At 38.3% G+C, this 22705-nt stretch overlaps 1 protein-coding gene across 1 annotated transcript in view; it reads right to left on the reverse strand.

The window, feature by feature from the left end:
• Nucleotides 1–1825: 1825 nt before the first annotated feature.
• LOC149226455 (uncharacterized) overlaps nucleotides 1826–22705 on the reverse strand; it is a 547178-nt gene continuing 526298 nt past the window's right edge. The window contains exon 16 of the mRNA XM_089377496.1: nucleotides 1826–2722. Within this exon, the coding sequence (XP_089233622.1) occupies nucleotides 2288–2722 (435 nt within the window). The 3' untranslated portion in view covers nucleotides 1826–2287. The remainder of the gene's footprint in view (nucleotides 2723–22705) is intronic.

The following is a 22705-nucleotide window of genomic DNA, read 5'->3' on the forward strand; positions in this document are numbered from 1 at the left end:
TACATCCCTTCGTCATGTAGTGCCTTCATTGGAACATGCGAGAATCACAATAAGGGGTTAATAACCCATGACACATATTTCATGGAGTAATGAAAGATCTGATTTGCATAATGCCATATTGCCACCTTTATACCTTGAAGATCATGCTTTCGTAAATGAGCTTTGTATTATCCTCCAACGGAGAAAAATGAATATTTTCATGATTCTCACTAAGTATGGCTTGTAAGCAAAGAGACCACTTTCATAGGTTATATGATATATTGGTGTGGAACTTTGTATGTGTAGAGAAATATGATGTGCAAAAGAATGGTTGTGCTGGGAATGGGATGTGCAAAGATATGGTTGTGTGGAGTCTTCCGCACACTTGTGAAAACAGATAACTATATGAATAATGTGGATTGGTTGTGAGTGGGGCGGAAAGTGTGTGGAGTGCAAAGCTCTTGTTCAGGGTGAAAAGTTTTGCACAAAGCTTTGGAAATATAACTATGGGATTTCAAAAGAGAAACGAGAAGCATAAATGACGAGTAGGGAATGATGACGATTTAAATCAAGGTAATACATGAAAAGGGGTCAACACTTCTCTTTTATGTTCATTTATTGCTCTACTTAGGCCTTCAACTACTAGTAAAAAAAGAAATCATGACACGGAGACACGCTGTCATCACCCCTTTAAAGGAGTTAAAACCCTGGTTGCATGACCATCAATTAACATTGCAAATGACATTGATTACAATCCTTTATCCTATTTACCATATATAGAATCATTCCCATATGAATTAACATTAATTTTAGATACAACCAACTCACCCTACCATATGCCTTAGATATAGCCACCTTTAGAACCATGGAAAGCATCATTAGTATTTTTATTGCATGAATAACTTATTGAGCTACCTACATTACATCATGTATATGGCTTTCATGTTAAAATCCAAATTGTTTTGGAAATGGAGTCAAAGAAGACTTTGTTTTATTTGTGTGCTATAATTTTGGAAATTATTTTGCAAATTGCTCTACGTAAGGATATCGGCCTAAAGTTCTGAAATTTTTTAGGGCTATCCTTCGTTGCGATGAGGGTAATGAAGCTAGAGGAGATCGATCCTAGAACCTTTTGCAAAGACCTTGATTCTTCCATAGATCCTCCTTTATTAAATCCTCATGTCCTAAATAAAGCTCCACTGTCCACCCATTAGGCCCCAAGCCTTTTTATTTTTGAAAGGATTCTGACACTTAAGCTTCCTCTAGTTACTATTGTTGTTATGCCTTGATTCTATATGAAACTAAGAAAGTCGGAAGTCATTTCAATTATTTCTTCTATATTTTCCCTAGGAGGAGGCTGGGCATATAAAAAATAAGAGATTAGCTTGGCAAACCAATGGTAGTCAAGACGTTTGTTTGGTTATTGTCCTTTCTATGAATACATTCAACGTGTTAATCCAAGTATCACTCTTTGCTAGAGGCTGTTATTAATAATTAAGAAGGCAAACAAAGACATAGCGTCTCCCATTTTGTTTCCAATGTTAATCCAAAGTGGTAGAGATAGACTAGTTCCCTGAAGAACTAAGTTACATAATCCATAAATTTAGAAAATCAATAATGCATCAATGGCATTTTCTTTTGGACCTTAAATCAATTATGTCATAGCTCATCTCCGATATCTCAAGAGTCTCCCTTGAAATCAAGGACTAGTTACAAGTTTTAGGTAAAAGAAACCACATATTATACACTTGTTTTGGTTCAACCAAATAATCCACACAAGCTAATCCATAATTAAAATATTTTCGTCTTTTCTAAACAATTTTGCAACCATTTTTCCACACATATATTTGATGTTTCCCATGCACTTATAAAATAAAGCATCGCAAAAACCTGTCGTTTTACAAAATAATCTTGTCAAGCTCCAATCCTCTTACCTGTAATAATAGTTGTTATTTTCTGTCTGCTTGCCTCTGTCCAAAAGCATGTATCAAATAATGCTATTTGGTACAGAGAACTGAGAGATGTAGGAGATGTCTTTTGACACTGTATCAAAAGGTTTTACAATGGGAAGACTTATCAATAATATTCCCAATTTCAACACTATATTATGTTCACGTATCATGCAAAAGATCCATTCTTCAGATATAGCCCGCATACCAAAGGCATCAAATCCTAAGATATGCCCTTCTCCAGATATCATTATTGGTCTTTGTATGACTGGCAATGGAATCAATGTCGTGTTCGCACAATTCGCCGTGATGTATAATTTTTGCTAATGGCATTGAAAAGCAGGGTGCATCGTTACTTTTTAAGCCACACTTATATAAGAAAACCTTCTTTGTTTCACAACTAAAATGGGTTGTACATAAAACTTGCAGAATTCTACAAGCAACTGGTGAGAAGCTAATGCTGCAGCACAGAAGAATATTGAACTGAAGGTCCAACAGACTCTAAACATCAAGAAAGGAGTTCTTGTTAACCTTTTAAGTGCTGTGTAAAAAACTATCTTAACTCGGCGATCTCTCCATAAGTCTTCGTAGATTTGTAAGGACTTAGCTTCAGTGCCCTCCATCCTGTTTGTTTGACCGGTGTTTTCAGCAGTTTGGTGTAAGGAGGTATCTTTCTGTTCCCTGAGAATTTTTGTGCCCCATTCATACAGTACATCTCTGAAGCTGCTTACAAGATGCCTGTGAAATGTAGTGGCATCTCTGGAGACAAAAGTGCATGCCAACGATGAAGTATCCTGCAAATCAAAGGTGGTATGAGTTCTCTGTGAAATAAGCTAAAATTCTATATCCAATGGCAGAAGTTCTGTTCTGCAATTTTTTTGGCTAGTAGATTAAAATGATCATTAGTAATATTGTGCATAAACCCAATGTTTCTGTGTTACTGTTCATTGTTTGTATAATAAAAAGAAAACTCCTGTATTTAATATTGTATTCAATTTGTTAAAGTGCACTACAATATGATGATATGTACAAACTAAATGTATAAAAAAATTGACTCTAGACTTTTTTTTTACGGATATATTTTGTCATATTATTCTTGTTGTCCATAATTTTGTCGACAGTCCAAGGAAGCAGTGTGCAAGCAAGCTGATTTTTTTTTTTTCAAAGATCAAAGTCATCAGTCAGCATGAATATGTCATTGTAAACCCAATTTCTGCAAGTTTTTATTGTAAATGAGGCTAGTATGACCATTTAATTATGTAACAATACCTAGGTAAGACTCTGATTTTGGCAAAATATTTTATCCTAAGAAGTTTTTTAACCTCCCCAAATTATGTGTGTTTGTGAACACACACAGTCGGTAGAGTTTTTCTTCTAGCTTATATCCCAAAGCTAGGGTGGAATTAGTTGACAAGGTCTTAAGTGAGTCCTATTGTTTATCGAGTTTGATGTAAAAGTTTTTTAGGAATAATTTTAGTGCATGGTCTTTCGCAATCAGAAACCATGGCTAAATTATTTTATTATAAGCACACTTGGCTTCATACTAGATCATATTGTGTTGCCGAATTGGGTAAATTATTGAGAGTCTATGTCTAAAGGTGTTTCCCCTTCTAGGGGTTGATTTTTTAATTATTTGATGTAAAAATATTTTGGTGCATGGTCTCTCGCAATCAGAAACCATGGCTAAAATATTTTAGGGTGGAAAAAATTATTAATCCCCTCTATAGTCAATTAATTGATTTTTCTGGCTAAATTAAATAAAAAATTTTAAGCCAGAAAATTAATTAATTTTGAGTTAAAATAATTATAGGGAAATTAATCTCTCCAAGTGGAAAATAATCTAAAATTTGAAAGGTAAAAAAGAAGTCAAATTCTGGAGGTTTTCCACCAAGGGGAAAATGGATATTTTAAGAAAATTTAAGCCCTTGGACTTTGGTGGTTAAGTCAAAGTCAATTTTTTGAGGAAATTAATCCAAAATATTAATTTTTGGATTAATAAAACATGGTTTTTAAGAGAAATTCGAATTTTCCCTCAAAAAAAAAAATTCGACAGTGGAGATTAAAATATGATCAAGTTATTTTCGACGGTCGAGTTAATTGGACGAGGATCAAACCAACTAGCCATTATTTTCCACTTGTACGGGTGGGTTTTCTCTATACAAACAAGCTATTGAGCTTTTATTTCCCATCTTTGGATGAGATAATTTTGTAAAGCATGTACTAAGCTACTACTTTGCTGGAAACATTTTTCTCATAATAGAAAGACTTTGGGGTTCAATTCATGGTGTTCTTTTATCTGCTGATTTGTGGTATGTGTTGGCTATGTGTTTATCCTATATTCAATATTGTGCTGAATATTTTTTCACTGTCATTTCATTTGTCGGGGATAAGAATATTTTATTGGTACAAGCTATCTTAAGTGATCTGATTCACTATATGAATTAAGAGTTTATCTTGAGAATTTATAGAGATTTAAAGGTATGCTAGCCCTTGGGCTCCAAGTTCACAGACTGTGGGGAAGAGCCGACCTTGTTTGGGCCCTAAGCTTTCATTGTGGTGAATTATTTTGCAGAAGTGTTTTGGCTGGTCTATTTTTTGAAATTATTTATCCATGCAATTTGTCTAAAAAAAATTCAAAAAGTTTATTTGATCTTGGGCTACAAAGAATTTATTCGCTAATGAGAGCTGAATATTTTAATTTGTAAATATTGTAAGAATTTGTAAATTATTTTCTAACCCTTGTTTTATTTTGTAGCAGTTGGGGTTTTGAATTTTTTGTATATATTTGGGGTTTTGGAATTCTTTCATTCATTTTTGCAGGTGGATCCTCAAGCCTCAAAGGAAATCGAATTATTTTGTGGAGGATCAAGCCCTAAGGCTAGGTTTTGAAGGGTTTCCCTCCAAGTGGGTCGTCCAGCCTAATTGAGCATTTTCGCTGGGGTTTTGAGGCTGATCTAGGCCTAGGAAGGCAAGATATAGCCTCTGGCCTCCCTCCAAGCACAATGTCCAGCAAGGAAAGGAAGATGCTGGCCCTAAGGAAGCAAATTTTGGCATTTTTGTGGTAAATTTTTGTGATTGCAGGATTCTGAAATTTTTTAAGGCCTCTAAAGGCCTAGCTGTCCCCTCTTCTAGCCTCTCTTGGCCTATCGTTGCCCTTCCTTGGCCTTTCTAGCCTCATCATTGGCCTTGTTCTAGCCCTAGCCTCCATTTCTTTGCCCTCATTCAGCCATTCTTCAGTCGTTGAGTTAGTTTGCGTTGGCATTTTGTCTCTAACATCTTGTTTTGCAGCGATTTTGGAGCTAACTTAGTGGTTGCAGGTAGTCAAGTTCATTGGAAATCTAGTCACTCATCTACAAGGCCATTAGGCCCATTGGTTTTCCCTCTAATCCCTCCTTGTCATCACTGTTTATATTTAAAATTCTGAAGCATTTTATGACAAAAATGTATTATTCAGGGCCTAAAACCACTTAAAATAGTCTTAAATTCATTAACAATTCACTTGAGGCATTGAAAATCAATCTCATGGTTAAAATAATTAGATATGAGTGAAATTTGAAGGACTGTTGGGTAATTCCAAAATCTGATATGTTTGCTACAACCATCTAAAATCACCTACAACAGTGATAAATGTTAGCCTCTCTCACAAAACAATAATAAATCCAAAAATAAATAAATAAATTAAATATTCCAAGTTAGGAATTTGTGCCTAACTCTTGGGTTGTTCCTCTAAGATAGGAGTTAGTTTAGGTAACTCCTATATTGGTGTGTGTCTGGTGAGAAATTATCTCAACCAAAGGAGAAATTATCTCAACCAAAAGTGTCTAAGATAGCACGCACTATCTTGAGAACACTATCTCTCATCTATTTATTTGTAACACTATATTCAATTTTTTTAATGAATGAAAATGAGAGAAAATACCCGAAGAAGCCATGAGGCTGAAGCCTTTTTCCACCCATATTTTGTGTCTGGTTTTTATGTGTGTTTTTCTGTAATCTCTTTGAGTTAATTTCATTTTCAATATGTGGTATCAGAGTGCACGGTTCACTCTTTGGGATTAAGAGAGTGAGAAGCTTTATTTGCAGTTGTGTTGTTGATTGTAAGGAAGTGAATACCTGTACGTGTTCAAAACAATGAACCCAACGCAATGAAGGGAATGAAGATGTTCATTACTTTCTCGTGCGAGGGAATTGAGAATAGTAGGAGTTTGTGGATGATAATGCGCGGAGAATGATTTATTTTTTGAATGGACAAAGGAGACTGCAAATTGAATTAAGTGCACGGACTCCAAGGTTGTTGCAGATCAACAATTTGATCCTTTAATTGATTGTTGTCATTGGAGATTTTCCAATTTTTGTTTTCTGAAGAGGAGGTCGAAGCTGCTGACACTCAATTGCACCTTCGGTAGCTGTATTTGACTGCAATAAACTATTGGTTAATTCCATTGAAGCATGGTTTTTGGTATACATTAGAATCTAGTAGTTGATTTTCCGAATGCAATAAACTATTGGCCATTTTTTTTCTAATGTAGAGTGAGCATTTGTTTCTCGTGAGGCCAGCATATGAATAAGTGTGAAGTTCTTATGGATCTGCATAATTGATGCCCAGATTGTGTAATCTTGGGCAAGCATTGGAGTGATGCTCAAGAATGTTGGTAGTGCGACCAGCATAAGCAATTTTGGAGCAAACACGGCCTCATAATGAACTTGCAGAAGTGGTGAAGTGCATTTGATGTTTCTTTAAGCGTGGAGACCAGTGTTGTGGAGTTGCGTAAGAGAATTTGCGTTGAGAACATTTGTTGTTGTCAGCCTGTGCATGGGACATCATTGAGGGACCTGAAGAAAAGTCTAAGAATTATGAGCGTGGGTAAAGGAGCAATTGTGTTGCAGCCTCCGTTGCTTAGTGGAGCTGCTGTTGTCGGTGTTGGAGCACCATTTTTATGATTTTGCTGCATATGAAATAGATCTGGAATGGTGTGGTTGTGAGTGGGTAAACCAAAAGCAAGGAGCAGAACGACTGGACTGGTCGGATCTAAAATTAGAGGCTTTGGACGCATAAATAACTGTCAATTCTGGCACATGTATCATTTAAATGCATGGCATATCCTTTGCCTTACAGTAACTTTTAATTTTCCCATTGAGGTTCATCATATGTGCGTGTTCAGTTGCATTATTTTATTTGAAGTTTCAGATCCGATTGAAGGACGCTGAAAATTGTGAGGCAGCCAGAATCGAGGCCGAGTCAAGTCGAGGCGCTGGGTAATGCAAATCAGTTGCATTCTTTTCCAGCTAAGCTATACACTTCGTAATATCGTTGTGTTCGTCCCCATTTCTGTCTCAGCAAAGGAAGGGAGGAGGAGGAGCGCAAGTTTTGGGTTTTGGTGCGATTAAATTTTTTCAAGTGGTATCGAATTTTTGAATGCATATTATTTTTTCAAATGAACGTGAATTCAGTTTATTAAAAGAAAACATTAAATTTAACAGTGGCATAATAATTAACTTGCAAGCATATTTCATCATTGATAAATATTTGGCATTGGTTGGGCTTGCATTGTTTGGCATATCTTGTCATTTCTTGAAGGCTGTCATAAAAATCAGAGGTCTGATATACGCTGCATAAGGTCCGATATAACATAGCAGGGGTGTCAAAAGTGGTTGACAACCATCTCTTTTCATTTAGCATTTGTTCTTTGCATCCTTGTGCATCTTGAATAAGTGTTTTCTAGTGAAATTTGGTGTTTTCCTTATTGATGCAATCATTGGTCTCTTGGCTGCTCCATCTTGCATTTCATTGCATTTTTGCATCTCTTACATTAGCATATCATTGTTTGCATTTACATAAGTTCTCTAAAAGGATAATTGATTTGGCAATTGTTTGATAAGATTAGCCTAAAGAATCATATTGTGGATTAATGCTCTCTTTTTCTCATTGATAGCTAGCATTGTTGTATCTCTACTTGTCATTGCTATCACATTGCTAAGGAAGTAGATAATTGGATAACAAGTACATTGCTTCTTGTGGATTTACTAACTCATTGTGTTTTGCAAGTGAACTTCACATATCTCAATTTATAATCTTGCAAATCAATTCACTCTTGAAATCACTTGTCTAGTCATAATTATGATAAGAGAAATCTTGAAGTAATCTAATTGTGTTCATAAGAAATTCACCTTTTCTCTTTTGCATCTAATTAGCACATTTGCATTCTATTACAACCGAAGTAATTTTGAGAATTTTCTAACTGTGTTTAAAGATCATCATCTAATTGGCATTGTTGAAAGAAACATTGGATTTATGGTCATTTCATGAGCAATTGTCTATTGAGATCTTAACAACATTTTTTGGCGCTATCTATCTGTTTCATTGAACACTTTCTTTTGGTGAAGATTGGCCTTCTACATTGTTAAGTACTTCATTGTTCTAAATTGAATATCATTGTAATTTGTCTCTTCGTACTTAAAAGTTAAGATAACCACTCATATTTTGCACTTGCATTCTAGGAGTAGCCTTGCACTAATTAAAATTTACCTTCAAGCATAAGCTTGGTTGATAGAAAGATAGGACCACCTTTCTCACCCAGCTTGTGAAGCCTAGACCCTCTTTTCTAGTTAACATGGTGACCTTGTAGTCGTCAGAGCCACAATTTCTACAATGCTGGAGGCATTAGATGGTTAGAATTCTAGGGGAGGTATTGTTAATATAGCCTTTGCTATCTTCCCCTGGGTTTTTCTCTCACAACATACACTAGAGACTAGCTTCAACATAGTTGAGAGAAATGATTAATCCAATTAGGCCTCTAATTTAAAATAAACCAAAATCTTGCATTTCAGTTAGTTTTAGGTGTTGCATTTCATATAGGATAGTGAAGCATCCTAAATAAGTAGCTTTTCATCTGGTGGCTTGGTAGATAATTCACTTTAAGAGAGTAATTTGACTCCATTAAGACATTGGTCTTTCAAAGTAATCAAATCAAATCATTAAACTTGCTAAATTAAATAAGTTGCTAGGCCATTCAGTTGTGTCTCCTGGACTTGTCAGTTACCAATAGGTCTTTTGTCTTCACATCTCATAGGGACTACCCCCAATAGCCTAATGTCGGGAGACAACTAAAATGGAGGGGGGGGACCAGAGTAATAGTCCCTGTCCTGATTGTTGTCGCATATTGCCTGTACAATTTGAGTGATAACAAGTCCCTTTTTTGAATGTACCATGTATGACTCTACACTGATAGATAGTACACTTTGTAAAATCCCCGCAATATTCCATTTTAGGTATAAAATATCTTTCATTCAAGACAAATGAATACATAGGTCCTGTTGTCGCGCGGATTGACACGACAACCCTCAGACCGGGGGCTTGTCACTCTGATCCCCGATCTCTCCGTTTAAGTCTGTCTCCCGCGGCTAAGGGGGGTAGACCCTATGAGATAATGAAGACCAACTGCCAAACAGTTGGTTGGGAGACACAAGACACGATATGATAAGCACTAGATGGACTTGATTAATTTGGCAGACCAGTGCCTTAAGAGATTGTTATTTAAACGATTACTTGTTAGATGATATAGAAACATAAACCGTGAACAGCAATCATTTGTCATCAGCTAAATCACAATGCTCTTAGAATGACCAAGACAATATCTAGCAATTGAGTATTTTGAAGAGATGAATGCTTTATAAAGTTTAAACCACCACGAGAATCATAAATCATTAACCGGATATCATATTCGCGCCCAGACTTGAAAATTTAAATCTCAGCATAAAAGATATAACACGATAATTCCCGAGAAGAACTGGATCTGGCAAAAGGAAAATTTTCCAAATTTTTTTTTTTTTTTGATTTTTGATTTTCAGGACAAATTTAGACAAAAAAAAAAAAAAAAAAAAAAAAAAAAAAAAAAAAAAACTAAATGCAAAAATCTATTCTAATTTTATTTTATTTATATAAAAAATGAAAACTATATAAAAATGAAACTAAAGTCTAAAATTGAAATAACCCTAAAAATGAAATTTAAACTACATACATATAATAATAAAAGTTTATTTCTAAATGAAAATCTAAACGTATATCAAAAATAAAACTAAAAAGGGGAACTCTTAAATCTAATTTAAATCCTAAATGAATGCTATACTAAAACGCATAATCATTAAAATCTATACTAATAAAAGCTAAATAACCAAAAGATAAAAGAAATTCGATTTTTTAAAATTTATTTTCTATTAAATTCGAAACCTAAGGAAAACGACAATGAAAAGAATTTAACTTGATGATCAACGCAGTGTCATTCAGAAAATCAGAAAAACGATTTACGTTACCGCCTGTGTAATCTCACCAGAAATTTGACGGCGAACCAATGGAAATCCCGAGGGTTTTTCGACGGCCAGAAGGGGTACACACGATCTCTTGGACGGATTTTGTGCTTCTGCAACAACGTTTAGAAAGACAGGCTCACGCGGGATTTGCAACTGTTGCCTGTGCTGAACACAATCTACAGATTTACTGTGCGTAAGACATATGGTTCCTTCCACGTTTCTGAGAGATGATTTGCAGTAATCTCGTCCTCCGTCCCAAAAAAAACGAGTTGTTTCCCACGTATATTTATTCTCTGTGTTCCCGTCTGCGTTGAATGAAGAATGTGTATCAATGAAGTTTTGCTGAAGGCCCTTGCTTGTCTGACTAAACGGAGGTTTCGGCACGCTTCTTTTACGCAAGGTGCTTAGCTGAATCAGAGACAGGAGTATTGGCGTGTGATAGTCATTCTCGGTTGCCCCAGAAGTAAGCCGGTATCTGCAACAGGAATTCTGGCTGAGACAAGCACTTTTGGATACAGCACTGAGTAGCGTGATCAAACAGATCTGCAAAATAAATTTGTCCCTGTGGCAGATTTAAATACTGAGGAATGGTCAGAAGATTTATCAAACCCTTGAAATTCTCAAAGTAAATCATGCACTCTGTATCCTGCTGAAGCAAAAGAAAAGGCAAACCCCTGAATTATGTATGAACAAGAAATTTGAAACCCCCAAAATGCCTAATTTACAAATTTTGGCCCCTTAACAGCCAGATTCAGCAATAAGCACAGAAATATTTTAAAGAATAAAAACTTTAGATTTTCACTGTGGAGAACTTCAGAAAATCTCTCATGCAAATCAGAAAAATAAACTGAATGATAGACCCAAGATCAAATCCAACTGGGCTCAGCAGAAAATGCTTGCGGGAGTTGGTTGGTTCAGTCGAGAACTTCCCCTAACGCCCGGCAATCTTCTTCAGTAAAAGTTTTCCTGCACAACTCACTTCAACCATCAATAAAGAGGGCAAAAATGCTGCTAGATCTCAAAAAGTGATGGAGATACCTGCCATTACTTCAGAAACCGTAACACCACTCAAACCCTAGCAAGTGAACAAGATACCTATACTCACACTACTCTACAATAAGCTATTATTAATGGCTGAAAATAAAATATGCAGAAAAATAAACAATCTCACAGCATTTCAAGAGAGTAACACCAGCACGATATGGACCCCAAAGTCTTCTTTTATTAACCAGAAACAGATTTACAAGAGAGCTTCTTCAGTACCAGACTCACAGATCCTATCTGATCTCAACTGACCCCTAGCACCCTATTTAAAGGAAAAGATCCCAACGGCTAGTTCGAGTGATCCATGTTGAAATGATCTCGACCGTCGATGGAGATCAAGACATCTCTTAATCTCATCCGTCAAATTATTAAAAAATAATATTTTGCATGCATTCACTTAAAAAATTATTATTTTATTATTTTAGGGTTTTTGCTCTATTTTATGATTTTTTATTATTTTATTATTATTTTTTTAATTTTTTAATTTTTTTAATTTTTTAATTTTTATTATTTTATTATTTTATTATTTTATTAAATGGATCATCGAACTAAGCCTTCAGAAACATCACCTAGGACCTAGGACTTAGGACTCATGAGGGGATTTAAAACATTTTTCAACCCTCAAGACACATTACATCATGACTTTTACAATTTACATCTTAAGGGGACAAACCCACTTAACATAGACCCTCATAAACCACCCAGTTTCTGCGACACAACTATAATCTAGCAGATTAACACACTAGGATTCTCCTAAAATTCGAATGACAAAATCAATCTCGGCTTTGGGGTCAGGCTGAAGGAAAACTCTGCTGATCGTAGATCGGTGAGACGAAAAAGCTTCCGGGATGTAGATTATCATTAGAAAGTTAGGTCCACCTAGGCAATTTTACATACATGACTCTGATCTGCTAAGATTATTTACAATTCATACATGCAGACTGGGTTTACAATTAAAATGATCAAGCTGTTGATGACTGCAGGCTGGCACGGACACGTCGTTCAGGTGCTACCCCTTTCTGCCAAGAGAAAGGGAGTGTACTGCATGGGTAGTTGACCGGTAGAGGTCAACAGGTCCTATCTTCTTAGCAAAAGAAAATACAACCAAGACAGAATTATTTGTAGCATTCATACAGATTGGTCAATTAGAAAATGATGAAAATAATTTATATGATTTTATTAAGAATAAAACATGTGCTATGTGCATACATAGCCTCAGTGTATCTTCAATAACATTTATATCCATTAGAGACATCTGCATATTTATATAATAATCTGACTTTGTCACATGATATTTCTGGCTAACCTAAGTTAGATAAGATGAGATGATTTTATTAATGTCCACAAATGAACACAAAAGTAGGTCAATGGGATTAGGAAGCACAATTGGCTATCCTTTGATTTCATGAACCAATCTTGCTAATCTATGGAGTCTACCCATGACATCCAAGATTTGATCTTTTTATTTTGTTCGTTAGGTAAGTGTTAATTTTAGATAACAATGGTATGTTGTATGCTTAGCACAATTTACTTCAATGTTCTTTTAGCAGCCCAATGGCAATTTCCAATTATTTCCAGTAGAAATCACGTTAACTTAATCACATTGATAGTAGATGCAGATAGAACATAAAACATATGCAGAAAACAAGCCAAGACAAGAGGAAACCAGATTTGGTAGATGCCAGGGAAAAATCCCAATATGGGGAAAACCCTTTGATCAAATCTTCTGGTTATTATTCAATAGTTCAACAGAAAGAGAGTACAAAAATCAAATTAACTTGCCCAATACACAGTCAAATAAGCCCTGTCAAATTCTGCAGTTAAATGCAGTGAAATCATCCCTAACCAGAAAGTCAACATTGGTCAAAGTAGCAATAAAATGTCCTCAAAACAACTCGGTCTTCTCCAGTGAAACTCGGCTTGATCAGAAGGTCAAAATGACCCCAAAACAGTCCAGTCAAACTTGGTCAAAGGAGAGAGAAAACTGTTGTAATTTTCAGCGGTCAACCTGCAATTTGGTCTACAGTCAAAGTGCTAAGATAACCTCGGTTTATGTGCCAAACGCTATGGCTTGCTGAGAAATATTTCCCCAAAAGATTGAAGTCAAATGATGCCTAGAAGGTCTCGATCAATGCTGGTCAACAACCTAAAATTTCTGCAACTTCAACTTTGTGATTTAGCCAAGAGATTCTCAGTTTTTGTGCCCAGCTCGCTGTACAACCTGCAAAAATCAAACTTTTCCACCCAAAATCAAAGTCAAACTTGGTCAAGAACACCTTGGTCAACGCTGGTCAAACTGTCCGTGAATTCTGAAATTTTTGGGCTACAATCTGTCCCAAAAAACTCGTCCTCCAACAACACGTGCGAGACAGAGAGAAGCTGTCCAATAGTTGTATGACCCAATCAAAAGAAGAAAGAAAAGAACGTGTGAGTGAATGATGTCCGAATGACAAGAGAGGTCACTCCTATTTATACAATTTGTTGAGGGTGAAAGGACACATCCATTGGGCTTCTTGAGCCTACATTAAGTTGAGGCCGACCTTAACAATTTGTGCATGAGAGAGAATAAATTGAAATTTCCACTTCTGCTTGTCCAAATGAGATGATTTTTATATTAAATTTGGACCTCTCGAAAAGAGGAAACCAATGCAATAATCATCTCCATCATATGAGCTGTCCCAATGTGGAATTTGGTCCTAGTTTCCAATTTTAACACTCCCTCTCAACTAGGGAGAACTCCACTTGCCAATTCGTCTGTCATCATCATGTACCATCTTTGTCATCACTGCTCTGCTCTGCTTTGTTGAACCATGAAGTAATAATGAAAAAGTGATCGAGAGTGAGCCACAAGACCTTACCACTCTCTACTGACAAAAGTCAGTCCATGATCCCAGATCAAGTTGTTGAACACCACACATCCTAGTCATAGGGAGTACGGTAGTACATGACGTGTCTATTGGTAGTGCTATGGTCCCTAACCACTTTTCCCAACTCATTGGCCAGATGAGACGTACTTCCCATGAGTCTCAGACGCCATGGGTAGGATGTATGCTGGGGCATCGACAGGAGAAGGTGAACCACTCATCCTGCTCATATGCCATAGGAGAAGGTGAACCACTCATCCTATGCATATGTCAATCGTAGGGGAAGATGAACCACTCACCCTACACACATGTCAACCATCATGGGGTATCATAAGGGAAGGTGAACCACTCACCTTGTACATAGCGCACCACTTAAGGGAAGGTGAACCATTCACCCTATGGTCGCTCATAGCTCCAAGAAGTACCCCAAGCCCTTTGGAGCTCCTAGAGCTCAGTGTCCAACTCATACAGTGCCCTCATAGGAGGGTCTTTGCACAACTCCAAGTCTCTCTCGGAAGGTTAAGAACTTGACCTTCTCCAATGTTAGAAAATTAGAAAGGCAGTAAATATTTTCTTGATCTTGATAATTACTTGTGATGTTTCTTATTATTATGATTCTTTATATCTTCTTTCTTTAGTTCATCAAACAATTACAAAAACAACAACACATAAAACAATAGACACTAGATGTAGGCACATGCTAGGGCAAACCCCCCTCGAGGGGAAAACCTAGTCAAGATAATTCTTCCTTTCAATAGTTTTCTTTGAGACTCTTCACCCTAGACCAAGACCAAGCCTTCTCTCCACACCAAGTCAACCTCCCAGAATTTCGACCTCTTCCCAACAACTTTGACTATGCAACAACTTACGGCAACTGGAAGCTTCTAGAAACAGTGAAACTTGGAAGACTTCGATCTCCCAATCTAGGGCACGAAATAGAGAAAGAGAGACACCAAAATTTTGGTTTTCCTTGTCTCCTTAGACTTCCCCAAACTCACATTCACTTCGGCTTCCCGGCAACAAACTTCGCACCTTTTCCCAGCTACAAGAGAAGTTCGTACTTTTGCCCAACAACAAGAGATTTTCACACTTCTTCTCAACGACAAGAGAATTCAAACTTGATGAGAGAATGATGCTCCAAATGAATTCAATGACCTTCCTTTTATAGCCTTCTTGTGGGGTCGAATAGGGTCCTTAGGCCAACTTGATATTCTCTTAGGCCGACATGGTGTGGAGGTTACATAATTCATATTTGACTCAATACTTAACCTTTTTACATGATTCAAAAGTCCAAGAAGGGTCACTTTAAATGTACAATAACTCTATAGACTCAGAATAGATCCTACAAGTCCACAATGGGGATTTTGATCTAAAACATGGTGATCCAAGCATGAAACCCATGCTTTAATAAGTCACAATAATAATAATAAAAATTCTTTTCTTTATTCTTTTGACAAGTACATTATTGAAGACCGAACATAGTTACATTTTCCAACAACCAAGGGCTTCGTGAGAATGTTTGTGACCTGCTCATCCGTTCTAATGTGTTGGAGACTTATTGCTCCGTGTTGTACCATATCCCGAATAAAGTGGTACTTGATATCAATGTTGATTTTTTGTAACATCGGATGTGCTCTAGCCATGAAAATTGGTGGAGAGACTAAAGCACATGAGATCTCCAAGACCCAGAAATCGTTTTGAGAAATTCCACCCGGATGAGGAGTTATTAAAATAATTAATATTTTTAATGGGTTCCTAAGTCTAAACTTGGGAAAATAAAAATATTAATGGGCATTAATAAAGATAAGGGTGAGAAGCTTTTAAGAGACGGGATCAAGTCTGTTTTAATCTTAGCTGTTGTTTAGAGATTTAATCTCGGCTGTTGATTCATTAACTGGAAAAGTATAAGAGAAGACCTAAGGATCATTTGGAGACACACCGGCAGATACTCAGTATCTCAAGGAAAACCAATTCTCAAGAGAAGGAGATCGATTTCAGAGGGAGAGTTGCAAGGTGGAGGAAGAGGAGGGCATCAACAATAGGCTGTGTCTGAGGAGGAGGTGACGTAGGGACAGTGAGAGACAGCGCAAAGAGAGACGCAGTCCAGAGGAGAGACGTAGCCCTCATGCTGAGCCACGCAGAGTGACACAAATGTAACACAAGGGTGGGAGAAGGGTCTCCAAAGTGTCAGAAAATTGCAAAGGGAAGTCTCAGGTGTTTTCTTTCAGTTTCTCTGTAGAATCATTCCTTGTAAAAACGATTGCTATTGAAGATTAATAAAACCCTCATTTGCTGCACCGGTTTTCCCGCATTGGGTTTTTCTTGGGACAACTGTCCAAAAACCACTGTGTTGATGTGATTGGTTCTTGTGCATGTACTTTTCTCTTAGTAATTATGTGATAACTGCAGAAAATTTATTTTAATATTTGCTGAAGGGATTTCATAAATAACTTATTGTGAAAAATTAGTAGGTAACATAAATCAGTTGCTGTAGTAGAATTTCAATTGAATTTTTCACATGGTATCAGAGCAGAGATCCAGCAACAGGAGAGAAAAATCGACTATGGGTCAAGAGCATGATGCAGAGGCATCAACTCAAAGGGACTCGCAGAGATTTCCAGAAGAATGCACAAGGGACATGCATCACAATTTTCTATGTTAGCTTCCAAATTGGAAGAAGAAGTTGCTTGCCTAGCAAGCTCTGCCTCCTCGGAGGTTTGGTACATAGGTAGTGGAGCTTCCTGGCATATGACAAGAATTTGAGAATGTTTCTCAGATTATCAGGAAGAAAGAATGAATTTTCAAATCACCATGGGAAATAAGGCAAAGAGTACCCCAGTAGGAAGAGGTACTATAGTCTTTCAAACTGAATCAGGAGAGCGGCTTCGGGCAACCAATGTGTTGCATGTGCTAGGATTGGGGATGAACTTACTCTCCGTATTTCAACTTCAAAACAAGGACTATGGCGTTTTCTTCATTAAGGAGAAAGTATATGTCAAACACTTGAGTTGGAAAAGGAAGGCCCAGATTGGAATCAGAAGTAACAGTTGTACAAATTACAACTAGAATCACCAATGGCATTCATAGGTAGCAATGGAAACAAAGACTTGAATGACCTATGGCACAGGAGGATGGAAAACTTACACCATGGGGCTCTAAGAATTCTCAGGAAAACAGTAATAGGAGTTCCATAACTAAGTATCGAACGAGATGATGTATGCAGAGGGTGCGCTCGAGGCAGGTATGCCAAAGCAGTGTTTTCCAGAAGTAACAATAGAGCTAAGAGTGTGCTAGGATTGATACACTCAGACATATGTGGACCGATGTCCACAAAAAATCTTAGTGCTTCGTCACCTTCATTGATGACCATTCCAGAAAGACTTGGATCTACTTTCTGAAAACCAAGGATGAGGTTTTTGGTCGATTCAAAGAGTTCAAGGCTCTAGTGGAGAATATGACAGGAAAGAAGATAAAAGTGTTGCGCTCAAACAATGGTGGAGAGTATGTTGACAAGGACTTCACCGATTTTTACACTAAGGAAGGCATCAGAAGGGAGTGGACAACTCCCTACAATCTGGAGCAGAATGGGGTAGTAGAAAGAAAAAACATGACTATTGTGGAAGCAGCTAGGGCAATGTTGTATGATTAGGATATGCCCAAATTCTTGTGGGCAAAACCATGCAACACGACAATTTATGTACAGAATAGGACTCCACACAGGACATTGGGCAAAATCACTCCGGAAAGGGTCTTCATCGGGAAGACACCTAAAGTCAGTCATTTCAGGATATTTGGGAGTTTAGTGTATTGCTGTATACCCGAGGAAAAGAGAAAGAAATTAGATCAAACTGCTGAGAAAGGATATCTTGTGGGATATAGCGAGAATGCTAAGGCATATCGAATCTATCTTCTAGGGAGTAGGAAGGTAGTAGTTCGGTGGGATGTAAAGTTCATGGAGGATAGAGCATTCAGGAAATCCTGAGAAATGCCTTCTGAGGAGCAGTCGAAAGACGAGTTGTTCTTCCAACCACTTCGACTAGCAGAAACTAGTACCCGAAATTCTCCTGAAGACAAAGCTTCAGAATGGGATGAATCTCAGGAAGAGGAAAAGCTGATAGATGTGCCCACTACTAGTGGAAGAACGAGTTGGGAACTCCGACAAATTTTAAGGGATGTAGAGGACTTCATTGGTGCACCCAAGAATAATAAAAGGGAGCGAAGACAACCATATAGATACCAGGCCTTAGTAGCTCAAGTTAGGGAACCTTCTAGTTTTCAGGAGGCCGTTCAGCATCAAGTATGGGTAAGATGCTATGGTGGAGGAGTACAATTCTATAATTGTTAATGATGTCTGGGAAGTGGTACATAGGCCTCAGGACAGGTCAGTGGTAGGTTCAAGATGGATCTACAGAGTCAAATATGCTGTAGACGGCAGTGTGGAGAAATACAAAGCTAGGTTTGTGGCTAAGGGGTATGCTCAGAAGGAAGGAATAGACTACGAAGAAACCTTTGCCCTAGTAGCCAGGTATACTTCTATTAGAACCGTGATATCTATTGTAGCATAGTTGGGGTTGGAGATTCATTAGATGGATGTCAAGACGACATTCTTGAACGGGGTAATAGAAGAGGAAGTATACATTGAACAATCAGAGGGCTTTGAGACACATGAGAAGAAATCTCATGTATGCAGATTAAAGAAAGTCTTGTATGGGCTTAAACAGGCACCAAGAGCATGGTACGGTTGAATTGATGGCTACTTGCAGAAGATGGGGTTTGTCAAGAGTGCCGCAGACCCTAATATCTACTATCTTGTCATAGAGAATGAGCCTCTAATCCTAGTGTTGTATGTGGATGATATCTTCCTGACAGGATCATCCAGGCTCATCAAAGACTGTAAGAAGAACCTAGCCACAAAATTCGACATGAAGAATTTGGGACAGATGCAATATTTCCTGGGGTTGGATGTTTGGCAGTAGAAGGGTGAGATCTTCCTTGGACAAGTGAGATATGCTACAAAGATCTTGAAGAGATTCAGAATGCAAGACTGTAGTCCTATGGCTACTCCAATGATCACCAACTAGAAGAAGATTCTTGCATTAGAAGACAAAGACATTGATCCCACCTTGTACAGGCAGCTTGTAGGGTGCCTAATGTATCTGGTCAATACCAGGCCAGACATTTGTTACGCTGTCAACACCCTCAGTCAGTTCATGGTGGAACCCAAGAGTGTGCATTGGGCAGCAGCCAAACAGGTTCTTATGTATATACAAGGAACAGTCGAGCATGGAATATTGTACACCCAAGGCAATGACATTAGGTTGAGTGGGTTCACTGACGCAGATTGGGCTGGAAGTTCAGTAGATCGGAAAAGTACAATTGGGTACTATTTCAACATTGGATCAGGAATGACCTCCTGGTGTAGCAGGAAACATAAATCCGTGGCTCTGAGCTCATTTGAAGCAGAATATATGGCAGCTAGCACAGCTTTGTGCGAAGCCATATGGCTTAGGAAACTGCTTGTGAATCTATTCAGGAGAAGGATGGAAGCGACCGGGATCTTGTGTGATAATCAAAGTTGCATCAAGCTCTCTGAGAATCCAGTATTTCATGATCAGTCGAAGCACATTGATATTAGGTGTCACTTTGTCAGAGACTGTGTCCAACAAAGAGCAGTACAGTTGAGGTACACTCCTATAGCAGAATAGGTAGTAGGCATCCTCACCAAGGCTCTAGGAAGAACAAAGTTTGTTTATTTCAAAGAGAAGATGGGGATGGTGAAGAATCCATTTCAGTAGAAGAAATGGATAAGTGTTGGGAGTTGCAGTGCAGCAACCATTAATGGCAGGGCTATGGGCAGCATGTTGAGAGAGAGCTACAATACAGATGTGGCAGTGGCAGTGGTAGTGTCATGGGCAACAGTACAGGAAGTAGCAGTGCAAGGAATGTGAGGCAACATGCCAAACATCACCACAGGTACCGATGTGGAAGGTCAGTGTGATGATTCTATCGTGAAGCATTAATAGAGCACATTTCTTGCTAAGAGGGAGTGTTGATTTTTGGTAGCATCAGATGTGCTCTAGCCATGAAAATTGGTGGAGAGGCTAAGGCACATGAGATCTCCAAGACCTAGAAATCGTTTTGAGAAATTCCACCCAGATGAGGAGTTATTAAAATAATTAATATTTTTAATGGGTTCTTAAGTCTAAACTTAGGAAAATAAAAATATTAATGGGCATTAATAAAGATAAGGGTGAGAAGCTTCTAATAGATGAGGATCAAGTCTATTTTAATCTTAGCCGTTGGGCGTTGATTCATCAACAGGAAAAGTATAAGAGAAGACTTGAGGATCATTTGGAGACACACCAACAGATACTCAGTATCTCAAGGAAAATCGATTCTCAAGAGAAGGAGATCGATTTCAGAGGGAGAGTTGCAGCGTGGAGGAAGAGGAGGGCACCAACAGCAGGTTGTGTCTAAGGAGGAGGTGACGCAGGTACAATGAGAGACAACGCAGAGAGAGACGTGTTGACATAGATTGTCATTGACGTCAATATGGCAATATTCGAGGAGCCAGAGGAAGCAAACAGAGCTATCGGAGCAATGAAGGAAGCAAACAGAGCTATTAGAGAGCATATATGGATGCATTTACACTATCGGGAGCTATCGGAGGAGCAACGAGCAAAACAGAGCTATCGCAGGGCAAAACTCACATATATATGCATTTACACTATCGGAGGCAGAAGACTTGGTTGTATTGCAAATACACTATCGGAGGCGGAAATCATATGTGTATTGGAAATTAGTATAGGCGGAAGTTTTAACGCTATCGGGTCCATAGACCCATACAACATCACCCGTGTATTTACTTGTTGATCGCCGAATGCCATTTACACAGAGAAATCACGCTAAACACTTAGTGGATTCGGGAAAGCGGACTTGAAATTTTATGCACGGGAGTGTTGAGTCTTATCGGGTCCGGCACATATTATCGCATTGCTATAAGTGAGTGGTCTACGTTAAGGTCTAGATTTGAACCTTTGCGATTTGCGATCGCTAACATATATCGCATCGGCATTTCGGGAGCAGGAGTTATAAAGTGTTAAGCGGCCCATTGCAATCGCTAATAGCAATTAGCGATATCGCATTGGACTTCCGCCAAGGGCAAGCGCCGATTGCGATGAATGTTGCGGATCCGACGCAACATTACAATTGATTTAATGTTATATCGCATCCGCAGGAGGATCGGCTGTCAGCCATCGACGATGCTATGGGCTCGATGTATAAAGGACCCCCGGAAGCCTTGATTGCCAATTGCGATATATGTAGCGGACTCGATACAGTATAGATGCGGGTGTAATAATTCTTGAAGTCTGCCCTTTAACGTTTTCGCTTGTTTTTTCTCATATTTCCTGTGTATTTGAATATTTGCCTTGCGCGGGGTTTGGAGGGAAAAATACATTAAGGAATGCTTCCAATATTTCAGGAGGCTAAACTAAAGGTGATTGCGATTGCGATTGGGACATGACATGTCCGTTAAATAATGTCGTCTCTGTGTATGCCTTTTATCATGAAAAAAACGGGGCTCTGTTTTAATACACAGCGACCGAAAAGCCAGGAAGCTGAATGGAAAGTCAGCGCAGAAGAAACCGAAGAGCCAAATCAATGGAGAAGAGGGAAGTCAAAAGGACAAGCCAGCGCAGAGGAAGCTGAAGCAAGTGTGGAAGAAGCTGAAGAGCCAGTGGAAAGTGAAAAACGAACAGTCAGAGGCATTAGGAATACATAAAAACAGAAAAAATAAGGAGAGATGTGTTGTTATTGTGAATAATCAGTGTGAGAGGCAGCGGAAGCAGGAGAGGCAGGAGAGGCAGGAGAACAAGAGTGAAGGAGAAGCTCAGTAGAGAAGAGAACTACAACAAAACAGTCTATACTAGGTTTGGGTTGGAGCCCACGAGGTTGGAGCCTCAGAACTGAAAGCACTGGAATCTTTGGGAGTTGGTGCTCCTAAGTGCAGAACTATTGCCTTGGAAGAACAAAGTTGGTGCTCTAGAGGTTGGAGCCTCACAAAATTCCAAGTTGGTGCTTGGCTACTTATTGCAACTAGTTATATACTAACTAACCGAATTCGTTGAAAACCCCTGGTGAATTCGAATCCCGCGAATCGGATATGATTCGCTGGGAATTCAAATCCGAGAACAGGATTCAACGTGTCCGTACAGGATTCGTACGAATCCCGTACGGGCACATCGAATCTCGATTTTGGGATTCGTATCCCAAAAAAAATGACCTCCGCGGCTTTAAAACACGATGTTCCTTTATTCATTCACGATTTTTCTCAGTTCATTTTGCATTGTTTGAGCTGTGGGCAAGGAGCTAAGGGTTTGGAGCAAGGAGCTAAGGGAGTAGAGCGTTCGGCAAGGAGATTCAAGCACCACGTAAGTGCATTTCAACTCCATTTTTTTGCATTTCTTATTCTATTACAGCAGTTTGTATATGACTTTTGTTTACAAATTTGTGCATGTTTTGTTCATTTTTTCTTACAGTATTCATGGCTCAATCAAAGGC

This window comes from Pinus tabuliformis, chromosome J, assembly GCF_031772625.1.
Source record: "Pinus tabuliformis cultivar Carrire ecotype Pingquan chromosome J, CPIR1, whole genome shotgun sequence".
Classification (NCBI taxonomy): domain Eukaryota; kingdom Viridiplantae; phylum Streptophyta; class Pinopsida; order Pinales; family Pinaceae; genus Pinus; species Pinus tabuliformis.